At 47.6% G+C, this 22,536-nt stretch overlaps 1 protein-coding gene and 1 pseudogene across 1 annotated transcript; one reads left to right on the top strand and one right to left on the bottom strand.

Annotated features, from left to right (window-relative positions):
• Positions 1–457: 457 nt before the first annotated feature.
• Positions 458–576, top strand: LOC136650062 (5S ribosomal RNA; annotated as a pseudogene).
• Positions 577–12,394: 11,818 nt separating this feature from the next.
• LOC136648587 (putative zinc finger protein 66) lies at positions 12,395–19,494 on the bottom strand. Its single transcript, XM_066624704.1, is given in 3 exon segments — positions 12,395–13,464; positions 18,246–18,372; positions 19,468–19,494. Coding segments are annotated over 3 exon segments (1,224 nt in total).
• Between the last annotated feature and the right edge of the window lie 3,042 nt (positions 19,495–22,536).

Below are 22,536 nucleotides of genomic sequence, written 5' to 3'. Positions count from 1 at the left end.
GTGCAGCCTTCCCACTACCGCTGTTGCTGCTGCCTCCTGCTCCTTGCCCACTTGGCTGTCCCAGGATGCCCCACTCATCTAGTTTATTACAACCAGAACCACACAGAGGTGTGCACCAGGGCCGAAGGTCAGGAAGCAGGAACTGGCTCCAGATCATGGCACAGATTGCTGCTTTTCTAAGCAGCTGGGTCGGCAAGAAGGAGGCGGGGTGGCAGCAGTGGCAGCTTCGCACCACTCAGGCAGTGCTAGAGGGAGGTGGGCTGCTGCTGTTTCAATTCTCTTTCCGCTCCCTGAATGCGTGGTGGCGTTGGGAGATGCATGGCAGGGAAGGTGGTTGCTCTTCAGCTCCCCACTGCAAGCAGGTGTTGGATTTGGATTGTCCAAAACAGCCATTCATGTCATGACTTCCCTGCAGTTTATTAAAAGTGGGTCAGGGCAGAATTACTTTGTCTCAATTTAATAAGATGCTGTTACCCTGCACATGCCTGATCCTGTCTGATCTCAGAAGCTAGGCAGGGTCAGGCCTGGTTAGTACTTGGATGGGAGACCTCTTGGGAATACCAGGTGCTGTAGGATTATACCATAGTCTTTTGAGACTGAAGGTTGCCAACCACTGTTTATACACTCTAGTGCCAGCTACTGCTTTAGAACCCAATCCTGAGCTTGGTGCAACAGCTCTCCGCCAGTGTGCGCTGTCGCAAACATGCCATAAGGACCACCAAGCAGCTGTGGGGTAGGAGGAGGCGTTCCGGGGTGGGAGAGGTGAAGGGAGGACGGGGAGAGGGTGGAGAGGAGGTATTCTGGGAGGAGGGAGGCAGGAGGCGGGACCAGTGGAGCTCACTTCCCAACATGGAGGCTCTTGATTCTCTGCTGACTTTTGGGTTGGTGGAGAATCGAGTAGCCCCATTGTGGGGCTACTCAGTTTACCTGGGGGAAGGGGACAAAGTCTGCTCTCCTGCTCCTGCTCCCTTTCTGCTACCCTTATACTTCTTGGTCATGCATCAGCAAAATAGCTGACATAGGACCAAGGAGACCTATAGGGAAAGTGGAGACTTTCTTCAGGGCAAGTAAACTAAAGACCTCTCCTACTGCTCCTCTTCACACACACACCCCCACACACAATGGGGTGCATCACATGCTCCATTGGTGGGGGAAGTTAGGATTGGGCTGCAAAATTCATATGATTGACTACGGTTAAAGAAGTAAGTTCTAGGATCCACTTGTGGTGTGCCTTTGCTGTAGTTCTTTTGCCAGAAATAAATGTGGTCCCATTATAGTTAATTCAAAGGCACTGCAATGTTTTGTCGAAATGGGGCAGAGCAATAGCTTAATGTGCTCTCTCACACACTTGCATCATTAGGAGAGAAATATAACATTGCATTGGGTGCTACAAAAGAGAAAAATTTTTTCCCCCCCGTAACTTGTGTATTCAGCCACATCTGCAGAGTTAATTGCAGCTTAATACAGATAAATGAAAAGAAGCTTTCATAGCTCCAATCTGGCTTTGGGGAAATTCAAACAGAACTAATGTCAGATATTGTTGGATGACATTTCCTTGGCTTCTCAAAGTCTAATGGTCCTCAGATTGATCATCAAAGAAGGAACTCCAGCTGCCACGCTATTAATAGTGCCCTGAAATCTGCTAAAATCACGCAGGAACTTTATCAATGCACTGGCATGACGCTGCCATTATGGATGTATAAGGTATTGCAAATGTTTTTTCTTTTCTTATGATTACTATTTCTTATCTGAATATGTAAAATACAATAAACCCAAGAGTTTCAAAGTCATCTGCAACACTCATAATTTCTTCTTTCACCCACAACCCATGTCCAAATCCCTTCCTTTATACCAGAGTTTTCCAAACTTTATAGCACCAGGACCCACTTTTTTAAACAACACTTTGTCAGTACCCACCTAGGTTTACCAGACCTTGAAAAAAGGAGATCTAGAAAGAAATAATATCATAAAAATAAGCAGAAAAAAGACCCTCAAACATTTTTCCTCCCTATATTTACACATGCTTGCAAACTGCAGAAGTTGAGCTCTTTGCAGAGTAATTAGCAGCTACAATATCTGATTTTTGAATAGCCTCAGGGCTTGAGGCAATTAGTTACCTGATCTTTCTATCAGCCTTTGGCAACCCACCAATAATCAGGCTGCAACCCACCAGTGGGTCGACCAACAGTTTGAGAACCACTGCTTTATACCCTCTTCCTTCCTTATAAACCCACCGTCCGCCCTCTGCCAATTGGAACATTAAGGGCACAATGCTAACCAGGTCTACTCTGAAGTAAGGCCTATTTAGTTCAATGGGGCTTACTCTCAGGAAAGTATGGTTAGGATTGCAGCCTAAATGTCAGAAATTTGTAATCGGTAATTTGTAATAAATGTCAGAAATTTGTAATCGGACACAATAGGACTTACTGCTGAAAAGACAGGCATAAGATTGCTCTGCACATTGTACAAACATAAAATCAGACATGGGAAGTACTCTTAGTAAACTAAAGCTATTAGTCATCTCTGAATACCTCAAGGAATCTGCCAAATAATCTGACATTTTTCCAGCCAAACATGCCTTTTCTAATAGTGGTGATAGCCAAACAATAGGATCAAACAGAACGGTATTTAGGAGCTAAATGACTGAGCGGTTTCAAAACCTGTGCCAGAACAGTCAGGGTCTATTCCACTGGGAAGGCACTAAGGTTTTCTATCTCAGCTGTCTTTTCCAAAGATGCAAGCTGCTGGACTTTCTTTTTCTTTCTTTCTACAGCTTATTACATCAGTCAAAAGGATGTGAGTTTAAGGCAATGTTTCTGAAGTTCCTGATAGCAGAGACATACTTTAAAAAGAATCACTGGAAGCACGCTTTGCTCAACTCCCCCCCCCCCCGTTAACTTTTTGCATGTGCAGGCCAGAAGAGATGAGACCTGTGAACAGATCTGCTAACCTTTAGCTTTAACTTAAAACAGCGCTTCCCAAATTGGACGGAGACAACAGTGCTAAAAAAGTTTCTTTTAAGCCTTTCTTCCACGCTGTTTACTGATCAAGATCACCTCCTGAAGCCACTATTAGCCCGAGAGCACAAACTGAAGGGTACCAGACTGTTTTCTGCAGTGCAGCTAATAGCAGCTTTAGTGGGCTGGGCAATTTAGATCAGGGAACAAACGTGAATCCTGCTACCCAGAGCACCAAATCTGGTCTTGCCTTGAAGTGACCTGAAATGGTTGCATGGAGAACCCTTGCAGAGGCTGTGAGCAGACAAAACTACAGTCGGTCTGTCCATCATTTTCTCCAGCCTCCTGCTCCACTAGAAGTTCTGATCCTATTCTGACCTGCTGAGAGCAAGCTGGAAGAGGATTGCAGCTCTGGCAGCCACCCCCCTTCCACCAATACTAGAGGGAATCCCTGATCTTGTCTGATCTTGGAAGCTAAGCAGGGTCAGGCCTGGTTAGTACTTGGATGGGAGACCGCCTGGGAATACCGGGTGCTGTAGGCCTATACCATAGTCTTTCGAGACTGAAGGTTGCCAACCACCAGAGGGAAAAGGGGGGGGGGGAAATGCTGCCTTGGCTCTAAATCAGTATCTCAATGTGAGTCATATGGCCCCCCAAGGGGGGGCCACATCCAGGGGTGGATCCAGGGGTGCCATAAGTGCATCCCCCCCAAACTGTCACACCAGTGGAGAAGGGTGCCCAGTGGGATGGGGAGCGAAGTTGGGTGCCAGGGGAATGCCCATTGGGTGTGGTGTCAGCAGTGAGGTTGTGCTCGGCTGACACTCTGGCTGGGCCGAGGTCTTGCAACACCTTGGGCAGGCCATGTGGCTGGAATTGGCAGGGCTCCCCCGTCTGGTGGTTGGACTCATAAGGAGCCGGGCCACCAAGGAGGGAGGTCGCTTCTTTGGGAGCTTCGCGGAGGCAACCTGGGGAGGCCCACTGCCCTTTCTCAGCCTAGCATTTCAGTTAAGGTAGTGCTCATGGCCTCCTCCCAAACACAAACACCGGATCCGCCCCTGGCCACATCATACTTGGTCACATGGAAAAAAATGGAACATTAGGGGCCACGATAAGTTTCTGAGGGGCCACTCAAACTTAACTGGCATATGATGAATTTGTCACAAATATCAGACTAAATGAAGTGCCAGTTAACACTTTTTGTAAGGCAGCCTTATGCTGCTACTATACATTTTATGTCTTTAAGAATTGTCTTTTGTTACTTAGAAATAAAGTACCATTTATAAACAGTGCAGATGGTAAATACCTTTTTCCCCTAACTAACAGCAGCTATGAGAGGGGACACAAAGGTAAATGGGGCTCAGAAGGGGGCCATGAGCTCAAAAAGTTCAAGAAACCATCCCCTAAATCAGTTTTCCAGTACTCACTGGAGAGCCAAGCACCAAGCAAGCCCCCTCCACACCCTCTGTTCCCAGAAGTACCAGTGGCTACAGCCTTCCTGCTCTGCTCTGCTTCTGTTTCCAATGAATAGAAGTGGTGCATGCTGGGTTGCAGGGTGGACTTCTATTCATGCAAAGCAGAAGTGGAGTGGAGGAGAGCAGCTGCATGCTGCTTGCTCTTGGTAAGTAGGGAGGGGCAGGGAAGCACCGAGCAGGTAGAGAGAAGTGATTTGGATCCATTGCAACTTCTTTTTTTTCCTAGAGCAGGGGTGCCCAAACCCCGGCCCAGGGGTCACTTGCGGCCCTCAGGGATTCCCAACCTGGTCTGCAGGGAGCCTCCTGTTTTCAGTGAGCCTCCAGGCATCTGGAGACTTGCTGGAGCCCGTGCTGGCCCGATTTGACTGCTCTCAGCACGAGGGCAACTGTTTGACTTCTCACGTGAGCTGTGAGCTGAGGGCTCCGTCCACTGCTTGCTGTTTCATGTCTGTGGTGCAGCAGCGCCAGCAAAGGAAAGGCTGTCCTCGCTTTATGCAAGGCCCTTTATAGGACTTGTGCTATTGTAAGACCTTCTTTCATTAATATAAGTTCCACCTCTAATATTCATTTATGTAAATTAATCAAATTTGAAATGTAAATTAATTCTCTTTTTTCCCGGCCCCCCGACAATGTCAGAGAGATAATGTGGTCCTCCTGCCAAAAAGTTTGGACACCCTTTTCCTAGGGAGAAAAGTGACGGGGAAAAGCTGCAATGGCTCACACCCATTTGCTTGTTTGTGTGCTTACCTCCCAGTCTGCTTCCTTGCCAAAGGAATTTTGGTACAAAGTTTCTTTTAGGCCCCAAAAGGGGAGTGGTCAAAACAGTGCATGGGGAAGGGGGTGACAGGGTGGGTGGAACAGGGTAGGAAATGGGCAAAATGGGGCAAGGTGAGGGTGGCACCAGCTAGAAAAGTCTCCAGAGCCCAGGTAGACCTGGCCCAGTAGACCTGGCCTCCATTTTTTGCATTCCACAAGGCCAGCTGAGATTCCAGAAGTGGCGTAGTTAACGGATAGTGTAGCCCAGTGCTGAGCTCAAAGTGATGCCCCAGAAGTGATGTCACGATCAGGCTTTTAAAAAGTGAAAATGAGAGAAAATCCGCCTCCTCCCCCAGGCAGTCTGCCGCCCACTTGCTTTGCCGCCTCCCCCAAGACTCCCCCCCCCCCACACACACATTTTAACACCTTATTGGTTCCCTGCTGTATCATAATAACACCTAATTGACTCTCGGAACAATTAGTCTCATTGGACCGTTTTGAGTTAAGAAATCCAGTTTTTGTTACACAATGCATTTGTGTTCTTATTTTCTGGTTATTTGGCTGTAAGTTTTGATAGAATAGATATATGTTGACACAGTTTGTTTCGTTGCACTCGGCATTAAATTCCACATACCACACAAAGGTTTTCACAATTTTGGCCACTAGTGCCAAGCTCAGGTTGTTGCCCCCCCCCCCCCCAAAGCTTGTTGCCTGGTGCAATTGCTACCCCCTGTACCACTGTATCCCAGGTAATTTCTGGTTGTCAGAACTTTCTTCTGCAGCAGCTGTAGTCCCCCAGTTGTGTCTCTGAGATCCTATGCACTCTTTCATGGTAAGCAGATCCACAAGCTAGAGCTACTGTAGCAGGCCACTTTCCTCCCTGATTTGACACTGTGTTGAGTGTTGTGTATGCATTCCTCAGCTTGACACATATGGCTTGCAGCTGCAGTCTCTAAGGTGCAGCCCGCAGTAGCGCCCCCAGGGAGGCCGGATTGGAGACGGTGTGTTGTTGGCAGTGGTGGAGGCCACATAGCGAGAGCTGGGTAGCAAGATAGGAAAATGTAAGATCCTAGGAAATCCTTTTGTTCCTGAGCCCTCTTTGACCCTGGGCCTGAGTACCTCTCAACTCCCCCTCCCAGGGGCTCTGCCATGCCAGGGCCCTCACCTGATTGAGCATGCAGACATCCACCACACATGTACAGATTATGCTGGTAATGCACAGCTGTCCCACAAAGAGAAATTTCAAGTAAGGGCTGTTTTAGACCCCTGGCTTAAATGGCATAAGGACCAGAGTGAGCTGCGGCTCCAAATAATGACGCCATCTCCAGCTCTTCAAGAGGATTGGTCAGATAGTGGGCATCTGATTGCCCGCAAGTCTGGTTCAAGGTCCAGCCATGCAGCAAGTTCAGTTCCCCCCTTGTGTGCTGGAGTATCAGTCCTACAGATAAATTTTCCTTGATAGGGTTGCCATTTTGCACAACTGCACAGTGTGTGGTTCTGGACCTCCCACTATTGCTTACCAAAAGGTCATTGGAGAAAGAGGGCTATCAAGGAGCAACCAGGGAATGCAGGAACAGGGCAAAGGGTCCCCAGCAGTGAGATCAGCAGTTGACTTGGGCCTGTAGAATTCACAGATGGGTTGGGATCCTTGGTGTGCAATGAGGTCAATTGCTTTCATTGTTATGGGAATATCTGCATGGGCACCATTCACCACATGTCCTTTTACTGCGTCTTGGCAAGATTGATCTCAGGAAGAAGAACACAATGTCTTTGTATGTCAACTGCAGTAGGGATTTTGTTGTCTGTCAGGCTTGGATTCCTGGGTTGGGCGTTCTTTAGTCTGACTTTCTTCAGGGTAGAGTTTGGAGGGATATTGGAGCACCTGGGAGGACTGACAGTGTAAGACATAAGTTAAACTGCAGTTTGGGGAGGAATAGTTGGCTGGGGTTTTCATACCTCACTCTGAGATAGTGCACACTCAGGGCCTGATCCAGCGCTATGTGCACCAGCTTACCACCGGTGCGCACTGTCGCAAACATGCCATAAGGCACGTTTGCAAGCCTTAACATGGGCTCAGCCAGCACCTGTTGTAGGGCATCCAGCTCCTGTTGTCTGTCACCACACAGAGCCAGCCGCTCTGTTTCCTGCAGGGTGAGCTAATGCTCTCTAGCGAATTGCAATTGTGACTACCAGCAGGTGTGTTATGCTGCTGGAAAACTTGTTCAGTTGCATTGGGTCATAAGATTCATTGTAAAAGAACAAACATCAAAAAATAAAGCACTACACTAATGGCTCATGAAAAATGCAATAAGTCATCTTAATTGGTGTTGTTGTGTGTGTTCCTAGATGGTGCTGTGTATTTAGTGCACTTATAAGAAAGGAAAGAGAATTATTTGGGAGGAAAGAAGGATACAAGTGCTCTTCTCTTTAGTCCCTTTCCCCTAGGCTACTGAGAAGGGAGGAGGGATTGACAGAGGAAAGGGGAGTTCCAAGCAAAAGGAAAAAGGAAGGCTCACAACACGATAGCTATCATCCTAAAGACAGCTTACCAAGCCTTAGTACCCAGTTCCATATAGTGCGTTGGAGAATGAAGCAAGAATGAAGCAAAGACAAAGGAGGTCTCTGCCTCACTCCAGGAGTCGCAAAGGCACTTAGACTGGCCCCAAATATTTATTTATTTGGGCCGGATCCCAAAGGATCTCCTCTATGGAGAACTCGTGCAAGGAAAGCGCCCTACAGGTAGACCACAGCTGCGATACAAGGACATCTGCAAGAGGGATCTGAAGGCCTTAGGAGTGGAACTCAACAAGTGGGAAACCCTGGCCTCTGAGCAGCCCACTTGGAGGCAGGCTGTGCAGCATGGCCTTTCTCAGTTTGAAGAGACACTTGGCCAACAGTCTGAGGCTAAGAGGCAAAGAAGGAAGGCCCATAGCCAGGGAGACAGACCAGGGACAGACTGCACTTGCTCCCAGTGTGGAAGGGAATGTCACTCCCGAATCGGCCTTTTCAGCCACACTAGACGCTGTTCCAGAACCACCTTTCAGAGTGCAATACCATAGCCTTTCGAGACTGAAGGTTGCCAACAATATAAATATTTATTAGATGCTGGGGTATTGGATGCTTAGGTATTGATCAAGGCAAGGCAAGCTGAGGGATCCTAACCAGATGTGTTCTGGGATTATTTGGGAATGCTTAAAGGATGTTCTTTGTGTATTCATTTTCCCAAACCCGCTATCAATGTCTCTGAAAAGGGTGGTCTAAGCACTGTCATCTTGCACCCACCAGCTGGTGTTTTATAGCCTAGTCTTCTTCCTCTGGGTATACGATTTCCAAGGTAGCAGCAGAGGTCATGGACTTTGAATGTCTGACAAGGGTCTCAAACCAAACAGTGTCTTACTCACAAATAGTCCAGAATACATTGCAACATTGGCATAACTGGGTAGGCCTGACTTCAGTCGTGCTGCTTGGCCTAAGTGCATATACAGTCTATGATTACAAAAAAGAATAATAGAAAATTATTCAAGAAATCACCTTTGGTAACAAAAAAAAAAGGGTAGAAACAGCAGTTGTTTTCTCCCTCTGTCTAGGGATCTGCACTTACTGGGGGCTGAGTTTTAGGTTGCACAGTCCTCATGCAGGTTTGTGAAAAAATTCCACAGTGCCTTGTCTCATGCATTTCTGGGGGTGTACAGACAACAGGAAGATCTCTTCCTCTGTTTTTAGTTGGCAACCTTCAGTCTCGAAAGACTATGGTATCGCGCTCTGAAAGGTGGTTCTGGAACAGCGTCTAGTGTGGCTGAAAAGGCCGATTCGGGAGTGACAATCCCTTCCACACTGGGAGCAAGTGCAGTCTGTCCCTGGCCTGTCTCCCTGGCTATGGGCCTTCCTTCTTTGCCTCTTAGCCTCAGACTGTTGGCCAAGTGTCTCTTCAAACTGGGAAAGGCCATGTTGCACAGCCTGCCTCCAAGCGGGCCGCTCAGAGGCCAGGGTTTCCCACTTGTTGAGGTCCACACCTAAGGCCTTCAGATCCCTCTTGCAGATGTCCTTGTATCGCAGCTGTGGTCTACCCGTAGGGCGCTTTCCTTGCACGAGTTCTCCATAGAGGAGATCCTTTGGGATCCGGCCATCATCCATTCTCACAACATGACCGAGCCAACGCAGGCGTCTCTGTTTCAGCAGTGCATACATGCTAGGGATTCCAGCACGTTCCAGGACTGTGTTGTTTGGAACTTTGTCCTGCCAGGTGATGCCGAGAATACGTCGGAGGCAGCGCATGTGGAAAGCATTCAGTTTCCTCTCCTGTTGTGAGTGAAGAGTCCATGACTCGCTGCAGTACAGAAGTGTACTCAGGACGCAAGCTCTGTAGACCTGGATCTTGGTCAGCTTCTTGTTGGACCAGACTCTCTTTGTGAGTCTGGAAAACGTGGTAGCTGCTTTACCGATGCGTTTGTTTAGCTCGGTATCGAGAGAAAGAGTGTCGGAGATCGTTGAGCCAAGGTACACAAAGTCATGGACAACCTCCAGTTCATGCGCAGAGATTGTAATGCAGGGAGGTGAGTGTAAAGCAGGGCTGTGTTCTTGCACCAACCTTGTTTGGGATCTTCTTCGCTGTCCTGCTGAAGCAGGCCTTTGGAACTACAACAGAAGGCATCTATCTCCGGACCAGATCAGATGGAAAGCTCTTCAACCTCTCCAGACTGAGAGCAAAGTCCAAAGTCCAGCTGAAATGTCTGCGTGACTTCCTCTTTGCCGACGATGCAGCTATCACTACCTACTCTGTTTTTACACTTGGACTATTCTCAATGCATTTTATGCAGCTGTTTTGGTCATATTTTTCTCACTTTGTGTTGCTTGCTGCCCTGAACAACTTCAGAGTGGAGGGAAAAGGCAGGGTACATATTTTAAAATAACGTATTTTAAAACAGCCAGTGGGATACACTGATGAACTACAAGGTCTGCTGGCATATCCTGTGGGCCACCATCATGGCAACCCCTTTGCCATTCTGTGGAACTACCGACGGTGTAAGACCCTCTGGATTTCACGCCACCACCAGTGCTCCACTGACTGGCTGCCAACTGGTGTCATTTCCTCTGGGTGTCAGTTCCTCAAGGATGGAATAGGGGGAATCATGGTGGGTGCAGCACTGGGCCCAGACACACCCACTGCCACTCTTCAGATCCATGCCAGCAAAAGAGTTGATGTTGATCTGAGGGGATCAGGCAGCCACTGAATAGGTAAGGAAAAAAAATTTACTTACCGCTCCCAGTCTGATCGGTCCTCTTCTAGCACACAATATACAAGTGGTTGCTACACTGGCACTCCTGTGCACCAGCAGGGAATAGCATTGGGCCATAAATATCCGTGATCAAGGGCGCAATCCTAACCCACTTTCCAGCATCAACATAAGGTCAATGCAGCTCCTAAGTAAGGAAACAAACTTTTTCATACTTTGAGGAGGCCTCCGTGAGTGCCCCCCAACTGCAGGATGCAGCACACATCCCATGGGCACAGCTATGCCAGTGCTGGAAAGTGGGTTAGGATTTGGGCCTCAATTTGTTCCAAATCCTTTTCCTTCATCCATATACCTTTATTGAACAGGCAACTACTCAACTTGGCTGATTCCAAACTAACATGAACTATGGGCAACCACTCCCAGTGCATCATCATTGCTTGTGGTCAATGCCTTCCATTGTGCTTGCTGAAGGACAGGACTGGCACAGACTGGCCTGGATGGTGTGGTGTTTGCATAACAGTTTAGGAAAGCGTCAAATGATTCGACTTTCTACAGAGTTTAGCATTATTTTGATTGTGAAAACCAAGCAAAATTGTAGGCAAGCAATTATCAGAGAAACATTAGGATGTTACAACTTTTCCGAATAAGGATGGAAAATGAAGTTGGTAGAACCGTGAACCCTCAAGTTAATGGAGTGACAGGAAGAGGATCTGTTAATGCTGAAAATCCATTAAATCAAAATGCACTGAAATCAATGGACACTTGCAAAATGTATACAATTAATTTTCAATGGAGCAGAAAGTTCAATTTCTGAAGTCTGTGAAAAAGGCTTCTGTTGTCTCTGTACTCAAGGTTCATCAAAGGCCCAATCCTATCCAACTTTCCAGTACCGGTGCAACTGCAATACAGCCCTTGCATTTGCAAAGCAAATGTTCCCTTACCTTGAGAAGGCCTCTGTGACTGCCTCCCCACCACAGGATTCAGTACACACCCTGTTGGCATGGCTGCACTGGCCCTGGAGAATTGGATAGGATTGGGTCCTAAATTGGCTAAGGGTTCGCTGTATCATAGCGACTGGTGCTGGATCCTAACCTGGCAGTGACTGAGCAAAGTCAAGTTCATAGACTCTAGAAAATAATAACAGGGCCATTTTGACAAATTTTATTTTCTGAAAAACAAGAACAAGCAAGGTGCTTTTCAAAAAAACATTGCAGAAATAGCAGGAATTTTTCAATCAATCAATCAATCAATACAAACAGTGACTCAACTATTATTGCCTGACTGAGGATTAAACCAAGTGTAGCACTCCTAAGCTATAAGGTTAGGTTTCTCTCCTGAGTGGATTCTCTGGTGGTTAATAAGACTAACACTCCAATTGAAGGTCTTTCCACACTATTGGGACTTATAGGGTCTCTCCCCTTTGTGGGTTCTATGATGGTTTATAACAGTGGTCTCCAAACTGGAGACCACTTTGTTCCAGAAGAGGCTACTCCGGCACAAACAGAACACTCAGTTACATAGGGGAAACTCCTTACCTTGCCAACGATGTCCCCCAAACTGCATGTGGGCCAGCTGCATCTGCCCAGAAATCCGGATGCAAAGCCTGTTGAGGCGACTGACCCCAGAAGTGGTTGGCCATCATTCAGTTTTGGGGAGATTGGCGGCAGGGTAAGGAGGCTCCCCGACCGAACCAAGAGTTTTGCTCACCCAGGGGATGGATTTGGCCGTGCACCAGATCTGGCCAGCAGGCCACAGTACGGAACCATGGTTTATACACTAAAACCGAAGGTCATTCCATACTCCTGGCACTTATAGTGTTCCTCCCCTGTGTGGCTCCTCTGGTGGATCTTAAGTACACTACTCCAATTGAAGGTCATTCCACACTCCTGACACTTATAGGGTTTTTCCCATATGGTTCCTCTGGTGGATCTTAACTACCCTACTCTGATTGAAGGTCATTACATACTCCTGGCACTTATAGGGTTTTTCCCATATGGTTCCTCTGTTGGATCTTAACTACCCTACTCTGATTGAAGGTCATTCCATACTCCTGGCACTTATAGGGTTTCTCCCATTTGGGGGTTCTCTGATGGCACGTAAGTATACTACTACACTTGAAGGTCATTCCACACTACTGACACATATTGGGTTCCTCTCCAGTGTGGTTCCTCTGATGGATCTTAAGTTGACTACTCCACTTGAAGGTCATGCCACATTCCTGGCACTTATAGGGTTTCTCCCCTGTGTGGGTTCTCTGATGGCACTTAAGTACACTACTCCACCTGAAGGTCATTCCACACTCCTGGCACTTATAGGGTTTCTCTCCTGTGTGGGTTCTCTGATGGCGCTTAAGTACACTACTCTGAATGAAGGTCATTCCACACTCCTGGCACTTATAGGGTTTCTCCCCTGTGTGGGTTCTCTGATGGCACTTAAGTACACTACTCCACTTGAAGGTCATTTCACACTCCTGGCATTTATAGGGTTTCTCCCCTGTTTGGTTCCTCTGGTGGATCTTAAGTTGACTACTCCACTTGAAGGTCATGCCACATTCCTGGCACTTATAGGGTTTCTCCCCTGTGTGGGTTCTCTGATGACACTTAAGTACACTACTGCACTTGAAGGTCATTCCACACTCCTGGCACTTATAGGGTTTCTCCCCTGTGTGGGTTCTCTGATGGCACTTAAGTACACTACTCTGAATGAAGGTCATTCCACACTCCTGGCACTTATAGGGTTTCTCCCCTGTGTGGGTTCTCTGATGGCACTTAAGTACACTACTCCACTTGAAGGTCATTTCACATTCCTGGCATTTATAGGGTTTCTCCCCTGTGTGGTTCCTCTGGTGGATCTTAAGTAGACAACTCCACTTGAAAGTTATCCCACACTCCTGGCACTTATAGTGTTCCTCCCCTGTGTGGTTCCTCTGGTGGATCTTAAATACACTACTCCGATTGAAGGTCATTCCACACTCTTGGCACTTATGGGGTTTCTGCCCTGTATGGGCTGTTTGCTGTGAAGACTGAACCTGCTCCCAAACCGATGCTGTTGAAGTAAAAAAGGAAATTCAGTAAGAAACTATAGGGAAAAACTGCAGTCAGTTGGGTAAGTGTGATGCCCATTCCCTATCCCCCCACACCCCTGTGTCAGAAGGAAGAAGAGAGTCTCATATGGATCTATAAAGTGTGGCCACATCCTCGCAAGTTCCCCTTCATCGTTGGGATAAGAATCCAGACCAAGCTATCCAAATGGCTATGAAGACAGAGCACCTTCCATCCTGCCACTACCACATCATTAGTGGCACTAACTGAACCCCTTATACCGGTGTCTCCCTTACAGGGATGTGTTGCCCCACCTCTTTTTCAGCCCAGAACCCACCTCCCTCGTGTCCCTGCCTTAGGAGAGACATCATCATCATCATCATCATCATCATCATCATCATCATCATCATCATCATAATAAGTCTCACAACCCATTTGTTCTCCACCTATGGGCAGCAGTGCCACCTGTGCACTGTGCTGCAGTGCTCCCTGTTTGGTTAGTGACTGGATTGTAGCAATACACCATTTGATTGTCTAGGTGTCCTGGAAAGGGGCTCAATGCCTGAACGCAGTGGAGAAGGTAGCAGAGCCTCCTAGGTGGCTTGGCAGGCATAGGACAGGGGAGGTAGCATTGTTCCCAGGGAAAAAAAAAATTCAACTGATGTACAATACAAAAAAGATAAATTGATAAAGCTCTTAATAACTACAAACAATTGCCACTGATATGGGTCAACACAATTTTTCAAAAACAATTTAGGTCAGGGGTGTCCAAACTACAGCCCATGGGCCAGATCTGACTTGCCAAGAAAATCCCAGATGGTGGTATGGATTCCAGATGGGGACACTTGTTCACCTTGGGGTGTGGGGTGCCACAGGGTTCGATACTGTCCCCATGTCATTTAATATCTACATGAAACTGCTAAGAGAGGTCATTGGAGGATTTGGAGTTGGGTTCCTGGTGCAAGAAAAGTTAAATAAATGGAAGCCCCTGCCCTAAATGATTGCTGGTATTGTTTTGCATTGTACTAAGGGTGCAGTAGGTAATTCTGGAGGTCGGTTTCTTCATCAATATGGACTCCTTGATTGAATATGGCCACAAAGTTGGTGACGTCACCTATGGTTTTCGAATGTAATTCTGTGTCTCTATGACAAGTTAGGAAGCTCCCAGGATGTGGCTTTTGTTCACTCAGGCATATATGCTGTGTAAGCAAGGTGCGGTCATGCATGAAATGTGCTTTTTCCAAATGTCTGGCCTGGTTGATAGAGTTGGGGTGGGGTGATAGCTCTGACCATTATTTATTTATTTATTTGGAGCATTTTTTGCCCTGCCTTTTCCCTAAGGAAGCTTACAAAAGTGCAGGTATAGAAACAGTAAAAAGTCACAATTAAAAGTGATTGTATTCTGCCCTAAAAATTCATTTAAAGTCTGTTTTAAAAACAACCATAAAACATTACAATTAAATAGAAGAACAACAGCAACACCTAAAAAGGACAAGCCTGTAAAAGCTGGATGTTAATTTAAAAAGCCAAGACTCAGAAGGCTTGCCTGAAGAAAAATGTCTTCAGGTCTCACTGTTAGATCTCCAAAGAGGGAGCAGTTTGTAAATTGAGAGGGAGGGAATTCCAAGAAGTTGGTGCCACTACTCAGAAGGCCCTATTTCTTGCCTCTGCCCCCCGCACTTCCCTAAGCGATGACACTTACAAAAGAGCCTTCTCCAATGACCTGAGAAGATGAGCCAGATTGTATGGAAATAGTTGGTCCCTCAAATATCCTGACCCCAAGCCAGGGCTTTAAAAGTCAAAACCAGCACCTAGAATTGGGCTCAGAAATGAATTGGCAGCCAACGCAACCATTGGAGAAGTGGCCCAGCAGAGTCAAACTGCGTACTGCTACAGTACTGCCGCTGCCACAGTGACTACGCGTGCTGCCACATTCAGCACTAATAGCAGTTTCCGAACCATCTTCAAGGGCAGCCCCACATAGAGCACATTACAATAATCTAAACTTGATGTCACTATGGCATGGATCACTGTGGCCAGGTCTCCACAAACCAAGTACAGTTGCAGCTGGCGCACCAGCTGAAACTGATCAAAGACCCCCCTCTGGCCACAGTCATCATCTGGGAGTCCAGGTGGACCGTCAAGCTACACACCTGCTTCTTCAGGGGAAGTGCTTTCTCAGGAGGAGAGATACTAGAGTATTGCAGTGCAAGACAATAGTCTAGCACTTGCATCATGGATTTCCGAACGAAGAGAACCTCTGTCTTGTCCGGATTTAATTTTAGCTTGTTAGTCCTCATCCAGTCCCCACTGCCTCCAGGTAGCACTCTAGGACTTCAGCAGTCACACTGGAATCAGGTGAAAAGGAGAGAAAGAGCTGGGTGTCATCAGCATATTGTCATCAGCATACTGATGACACCCCTCTCCAAATCCCTAGATGACCTCTCCCAGCAGTTTCATGTAGATCAGGGGTGCTCACACTTTTTTGGCTCGAGAGCTACTTTGAAACCCAGCAAGGCCCGGAGATCTACCAGAGTTTTTTTACAATGTTCACGCCATCATAACATATAACATTTATGTGTACAATGTATGTTGGTGTACCTTGCATAACCGAATGAGCCAATATTGCACAACACAACATAATTAACTATAAACATTTTTTGTAATTACTTGAGTTTACTTTGATGACTTGCACTGAAGTGAATCAGCCAAGGAAGCATAGTCTGGACAGTAGCTGCTGACAGCCAGCCTCAAGCACACTTCCAAATGTTCATCAGTCATGGTGGAACCGGAATTGGACTTAATGATCTTCATGTAGGAAAAGGCTGACTCACATAAATAAGTGGAGCCCTTCCTGCCTCAGGTGCTCTTATATCCCTGAGGGCCCTATTGCCTTCAAGTGGCTGCAGCTGTGCAGCACACTCTGCTGGATGCCCAGGCCTTACCCTCAAAGGGGCCACTGCTTTCTACCACATCTACCTCCTCACCAGATCTTCCTCGATTCCAATACAAGTGAGGGGGGGGGGAGCAGATCTCTATACAGACCAGTGCAAAAACAGGGGAAAGGTGTGGGGGAGGGAAGATCTCTATATAGACATCACAGCAAGACCAGTGCAAAACCCCTTGCACACAGAACCAACAGATAGAAGTTGGGGGGGGGGAGCAGATCTCCATACATACCAGTGCAAAAACAGGGGAAAGGTAAGTCAGCCCCAGTAGAGTCAACGGGGCTCACTCCCAGGGATGCCTGGACGGAAGAGAAGCCTGCCAGCGGCTCCTCGTCAGGTCTACTCACGAGTCAGCCCCAGTAGAGTCAACGGGCTCACTCCCAGGGATGTATCACTCCCAGAGAGCGTCACTCCCAGGACGGGGCTCACTCCCAGGGATGCGTGGACAGGAGCTCACTCCCAGGGATGCGTCACTCCCAGGGAGCTCACTCCCAGGCCGGGGCTCACTCCCAGGGATGCCTGGAGAGGAGAGAAGCCTGCCAGCAGCTCCTCTCCAGGTCTACTCACAAGTCAGCCCCAGTAGAGTCAACGGGGCTCACTCCCAGGGATGCGTGGACAGGAGAGAAGCCTGCGATCGACTCATTTCGCCTCGCGATCGACCGGTAGATTGCGATCAACGTATTGAGCACCCCTGATGTAGATGTTAAATAGCATGGGGGACAGGATTGAACCTCACATCTCAAGAGCCAAGGTGTTGAACAGGCATCCCTCAGCATCACCATCTGAGACCTATCTGCCAATTAGGAGAAGAACCACTGAAAATGGTGCCCCCAAATTTGCCAATTGGCCCAGATTGGTCGATGGTGTTGAAAGCCAAGACCCTCTGGAGTTGAGACACTTGATCACCACCCGCTTGATCACCTTGTCCAGAAATGGGAAGTTTGAAACTGGCCAGTAGTTGTCTAACATGGTGGAATCAAGGGAGAGCTTCAACAGGGGTCAAACCACCACCTGCCTCAAAGCAAGCAGCAGCATGCCCTTCGTCAAAGAAGAGCTTACCACCCTTCCTGTCCACTTGGTCAGCTGCTCCTGGGCAGATCTAATAAGCCAAGCTGGGCAAGGGTCAAGCAAGCAAGCAGATGGCCTCACACTCCAAAGTGTCCACATCCTCTAGGCCTTCCAATTAAAAGTGTGGCTTTCTTCTAGGCCTCTTGGATCTGAGGCCTCCTTCCAGCAGTCCAGTTTCAAAGTTATGCTACTGGCCTGGGTTTCATCAAACAACACTAGACCTGAAAAACCAATCATCATTTCTTGCAGATACTTCTCAGAGCCTTCCACAAACTACAAGATCCTATAAGGGGAACTATCAAAGCGGTAAACTGCTATAACTCATATATATATGATGCTATAACTCATATATATATATATATATATATATATATATATGAGTTACACACACACACACACACACACACACACACACACACACACACACACACGAGATCCTCTTGGATCTGAGGCCTCCTTCCATCAGTCCAGTTTCAAAGTTATGCTACTGGCCTGGGTGTTTATATATATATAAACACAGGGAAGTGCCCTCCAAAATGTGTCCACCTCCTCCAAAGGGCAGCAAAGGGACTTCCACCTAATTTATGGCACCATGTCCCCAGGTTTGGGCTAAACCTCCTCATCAAGAGACCCAGATCTGGGCTGACCAAAAGGGAAAGATATGGGGCCATCAGGCATATCAGCAGTCATGCCCAAGTCATTAAGCTTGGCTACCAAATCCAAATTCAATGGATCAGAGGCTCCTACCTGGGGCAAAGTTCCTCCTTACCTACAAAGACCACATTTTCATAATTCTCCATCATGATGGCCTCGTACAGGAGTCTTTGGCATGGACTCAGCAGGGCCCACTCTTCACTGCAGAAATACATAGCAATCTCAGTGAATGAAATCGGACCCTGAAAAAAAAGGAGAAATGGCCTGTTAGCAACATTGAATCTGCTTACACCAGGGGTGTCAAACTTGTTTCATACCGAGGGCCTAACAGTATTCATGATGCCTGCTGAGGGCCGGAAGTGATGTCATTAGGCAGGAAGTGATGTCATTAAACAGGTCATAACCAAAAATAAGCACTTTTTCTCACTTAGGAACTCATTAGCTGCAAATGACAGAAGAAAAAACGCACAAATCTTGATCATATTTCAAGATATGGGAGAGCCCAATTTTCATGAGGGCTGCCCTTTTAGCAGTAACACCTCAGCACTGCTCAGCAGCTGAGAGCCTGAGGGCCGGATAAAAAGCTTCCGCGGGCAGCATCCGGCCCCTGGGCCTTATGTTTGACACCCCTGGCCTAGACTCTGGAATCCAGAGAACTGTATTCCAGTTTCCATGAAAGGACAAAACATCTCTAAGTATTCAAAAACACACTCTCACACATATTCCTTCTTAACTCTGCATTTCCATCTTATGGGCTTCCAGCTCTAATGAAAATTCCTGGGTTTCCTGAAAGGAGGCTCAGAGGATTCTTTCTTCCCATTTCAGCTTCCAAACTGACACCATAATCCTATGCTCGCAAGCCCAGAAGTGAGTCCCAGTGCTTCCAATGGGGCAAATTCCCAGGAAAGCTTACGCAGGACTGAGAACCTTGTGCACTGCATAGCTGTTTTCACACATTACAATCCTATCGCTTTCCCCACTTTCAAAACCATTACATCACTTTCTGCTGCTCTGGCTGCAGCAGAGGCTCGTCCAGGGGGTGGGGGGGAACCACCGCACCATGTTACCAACAGCGCTAAAACCACATGTAACATGTGCACACAAGGGAGAAACCAATGTGTGCAGGGATCTCGTGTTGTTGGAGAATGGTGCGCAGGGATCTCGCAAGTTGGAAAATGGCAGGAGGGGAAGCCCAACCTGCATCACCCCTTTACCTGGCCTGAACGATCAGCAGTCATTTCTGTTCTGAAAAAGGGTTTGCTTTGCTTTGATTCTGGTTCTCTTCTACCTGTCAGGAAGAGAAAAGAGACCTGTATTAGTTCCTTAACCTTGCATACCTGCTTCATGCACATCCTTTCCACCATTGGGGGGTGATGGTTGCAGAGGAGATGGGGCAGATCCAAGGAGGAACAGGATCCCCAACAAAGCCTTAACCAGAAGCTTGCGGCTGCCGGTCCAACCCAAGCCCACTCCAAAGGAGCAGAAGGAGAGTCCAGCAGGCCGTTCTTTCCTGGGCTTCCCCAGTGCAGCCTTTGCAACCAAGAGCTGTAGCTCCATTTCCTTCTCTTTCTCAGCAATCCAGATCCTGCCACTTCCATCCCTTGCTGGGCCTCCTCCACACACCTGCTCCCAGGCCTTCCCTCACTCACTGGGCTCAGGTCTTCCCATTCCCTCCTTTTCCCAGCCCTCTAGCAAGGCCTCCTCCCCCTTTAAGAATCAGAATCCAGGTCACAGCAGGATCTGCTGGGAAATGTAGTTCCTACTGCCAGAAGACCTATAAGCCTCATTAACATCTCCCTCTCTCTCCTGCTCTCTCTCTCAGACCATATATTTCAAAGGACTTTTTTTCCACAGAGGACAGGGGTGTCAAACTCATTTCATCCCAGGGGCCACATCGCATTCACGGCACCTGCTTTGGGCCGAACGCCAAATGTGGCCCTTGGAAGTTACGTGGATGCTGAAAGTGACATCACAAGTGACAAGTGATGTCACTTCCTGTGTTTTACAAAATTGGGGAAACCCCATCTCCCCCAGCTGCTCGCTATCTCCTCACTCTGCTGCCTCCCCCCACCCCATACCCCCTCCTGTTCACCCCTACCAAGCCCCAATAGCACCCCCAGCCCCTGGAGCAAGGGAAATGAGCAGGCAAAGGCTGCATTCACCACCCCTGCTTGCAAAAAGTTTGGGGGTTTTTTTCTTTAAGAAAAAACAAGTAGAGGTGGTGAATGCCACCTCTGCCCACTCATTCCCGCTGCTTCCCCTGCCTCCCACCCGATCCCCAAGCAAGGGAAGCAAGCGAGCAGAGGCTGCATTCGCCACCCCTGCTTGCAAAAGGTTCGGGGGCTTTTTTACCTAGAAAAAAATCCCACAAAATTTCTGGCTCCCCTCCTTTAGCTTTCAGGCCCCCTTTATGACTGCAGGCCCAGGTATGATGTATCCCCTGTACTCCCTTTTCATAGGCCCTGGTGAGATTGAAAAGTGTAAGATCCCAGGAAATTTTTGGGTCCCCTCCTTTGGCTCCTGGGCGCTCTTTCTAACCCTGGTCCTGGGTACAATTTACCCTCTGCACCACCCTCTCATGGGCCCTGTTCCTTGCACCCTCACTCTTCCTTCCTCTCATCTATGGGGGACATGCACAGGAGAATGTGGAGAGACAGCATTTAGATGGTGAAGGACTACTGCTGCTCTGATCTAGTTTGGATGCATCCCCTATGGCTGTTTTGAAAGTGAAAAGAAACATATTGGGAGATCAGATCACAGGTTTCCCATGTCACTTTTGGCATTAAGACTGACCCTGGAAGGAACCCAGCCCTTTTGTCTCTGTACAAGACCCTGCCCTGACATAAGCCAGCTCAGAGCAGTGACACAAACCAGTAACTGGAATTCTTTTCAAACTTTTCAAGCATCCTGCCCCCCCCCCCCACAATACTGGCTCTAAGATGAGAAAGTGTATGTAACGAACAAGCAAATGAAGGATGCTAGTCCTCAATAAAACAAGATTAAGGCTGGGGGAACCAATCCTAGCCAATGTTCCAGCACTGAAGCATTCATGTCAATGGGGCATATGCTGCATCCTGCAGTGGGGGATAGTCATTGATGTCTCCTCAAGGAAGAAAATGTTTGTTGCCTTACTCAGTGCATTGGGGCTGCATTGGTGCTGGAAAGTTAGATAGGATTGGGTCCTCACAGTCACTCTTATCTCAGGAGAAAACATCCATGTAGCCAGCAATTGCCTTCCCTAATTAAGCCTAGACCAGTTGTTCCAAAAGTCCTCAATGGGATGAAGGAAGGGAATCACCTAAGTGCTTGTGGAAGGGGGGGTGGGCGATGGCAGCAATGCAATCCCCAGGATCACGCTGCTGCCAGGGAAAGAGGAGGGGTTTCCAACTTACCTCCAGGGTTGCACCAGCCACAAGGGAGTGCAGAGAGCCCTGCCAAGCCTCCACAGAGCCCCCCAAGCCTCAGGTTAACTAAAAAAATTGCAGTTGTGACACACTTCCAGTTTTGTGATCGCAAACTGGGTCACAATCACAAATTTTTAGTTAGTCTGAAGCTGGGGGTGCCCTGTGCAGGCTTGTGCAGGGTTCCCCATAACTCCCCCCCCTGGGAGACTGGTGCTACCTGCAGGTAAGTCAGAAGCCTCCCTCTTTTCCTGGCAGCAGTGTGATCCTGGGGATGACATTGCTGCCTTCCCCCCTGCCCCTTAAAGGCTGGTGGGTCGCAACCAACTAGAGATGAGATGAACATCTGCTTTGCATGCAGAAGGGCCTGGCTCAATCCAGAGAAATCTGAGAGAGATCTCTGCTTGAAATCCAGAGAACCACTGTCAATTCAGCGTAGACAATACCGGGCTAGATGTATCAATGGTCTGATTCATAAGACAGCATCTTCATATCTTCAGAGCTCCCTTTTGTATTAATATTGCAGGACATTTTCCCAGTGGGTAGCATTTAAATGCTTTATTTATCCCACACCCGTTCATCAAAATGTTCAAGGTGGCTTATATAATTAAGAAGCAACAATAAAACAACTTAAAGCAGTGTTTTTCAAACTGTGGGTTATGAGCCAATTTCAGGTGGGTCCCCATTCATTTCAATATTTTATTTTTAATATATTAGACTTGATGCTATCATGGTAGGTGACTGTATTTAGGGAAATGTTACAGATCTACCAGGCTACTATATATATGCTTTCAACAATGATAGTCAATGGGACTGACTGCTGGGTAAGTGTGGGTAGGATTGCAGCCTAGGATTGTTAAAAATTTTCCTGCTTGATGATGTCACTTCCGGTCATGACATCACTTCTGGTGGGTCCTGAGAGATTCTCATTCTAATAAGTAGGTCCTGGCGCTAAAAGCATTAAAATGACTTAAAGCATTAAAATGTGAATGTAAGATTGTTCTT

The sequence above is a fragment of the Tiliqua scincoides genome, chromosome 4 (genome assembly GCF_035046505.1).
Source record: "Tiliqua scincoides isolate rTilSci1 chromosome 4, rTilSci1.hap2, whole genome shotgun sequence".
NCBI lineage: Eukaryota > Metazoa > Chordata > Lepidosauria > Squamata > Scincidae > Tiliqua > Tiliqua scincoides.
This window is presented reverse-complemented; position numbering and strand designations above follow the sequence as displayed.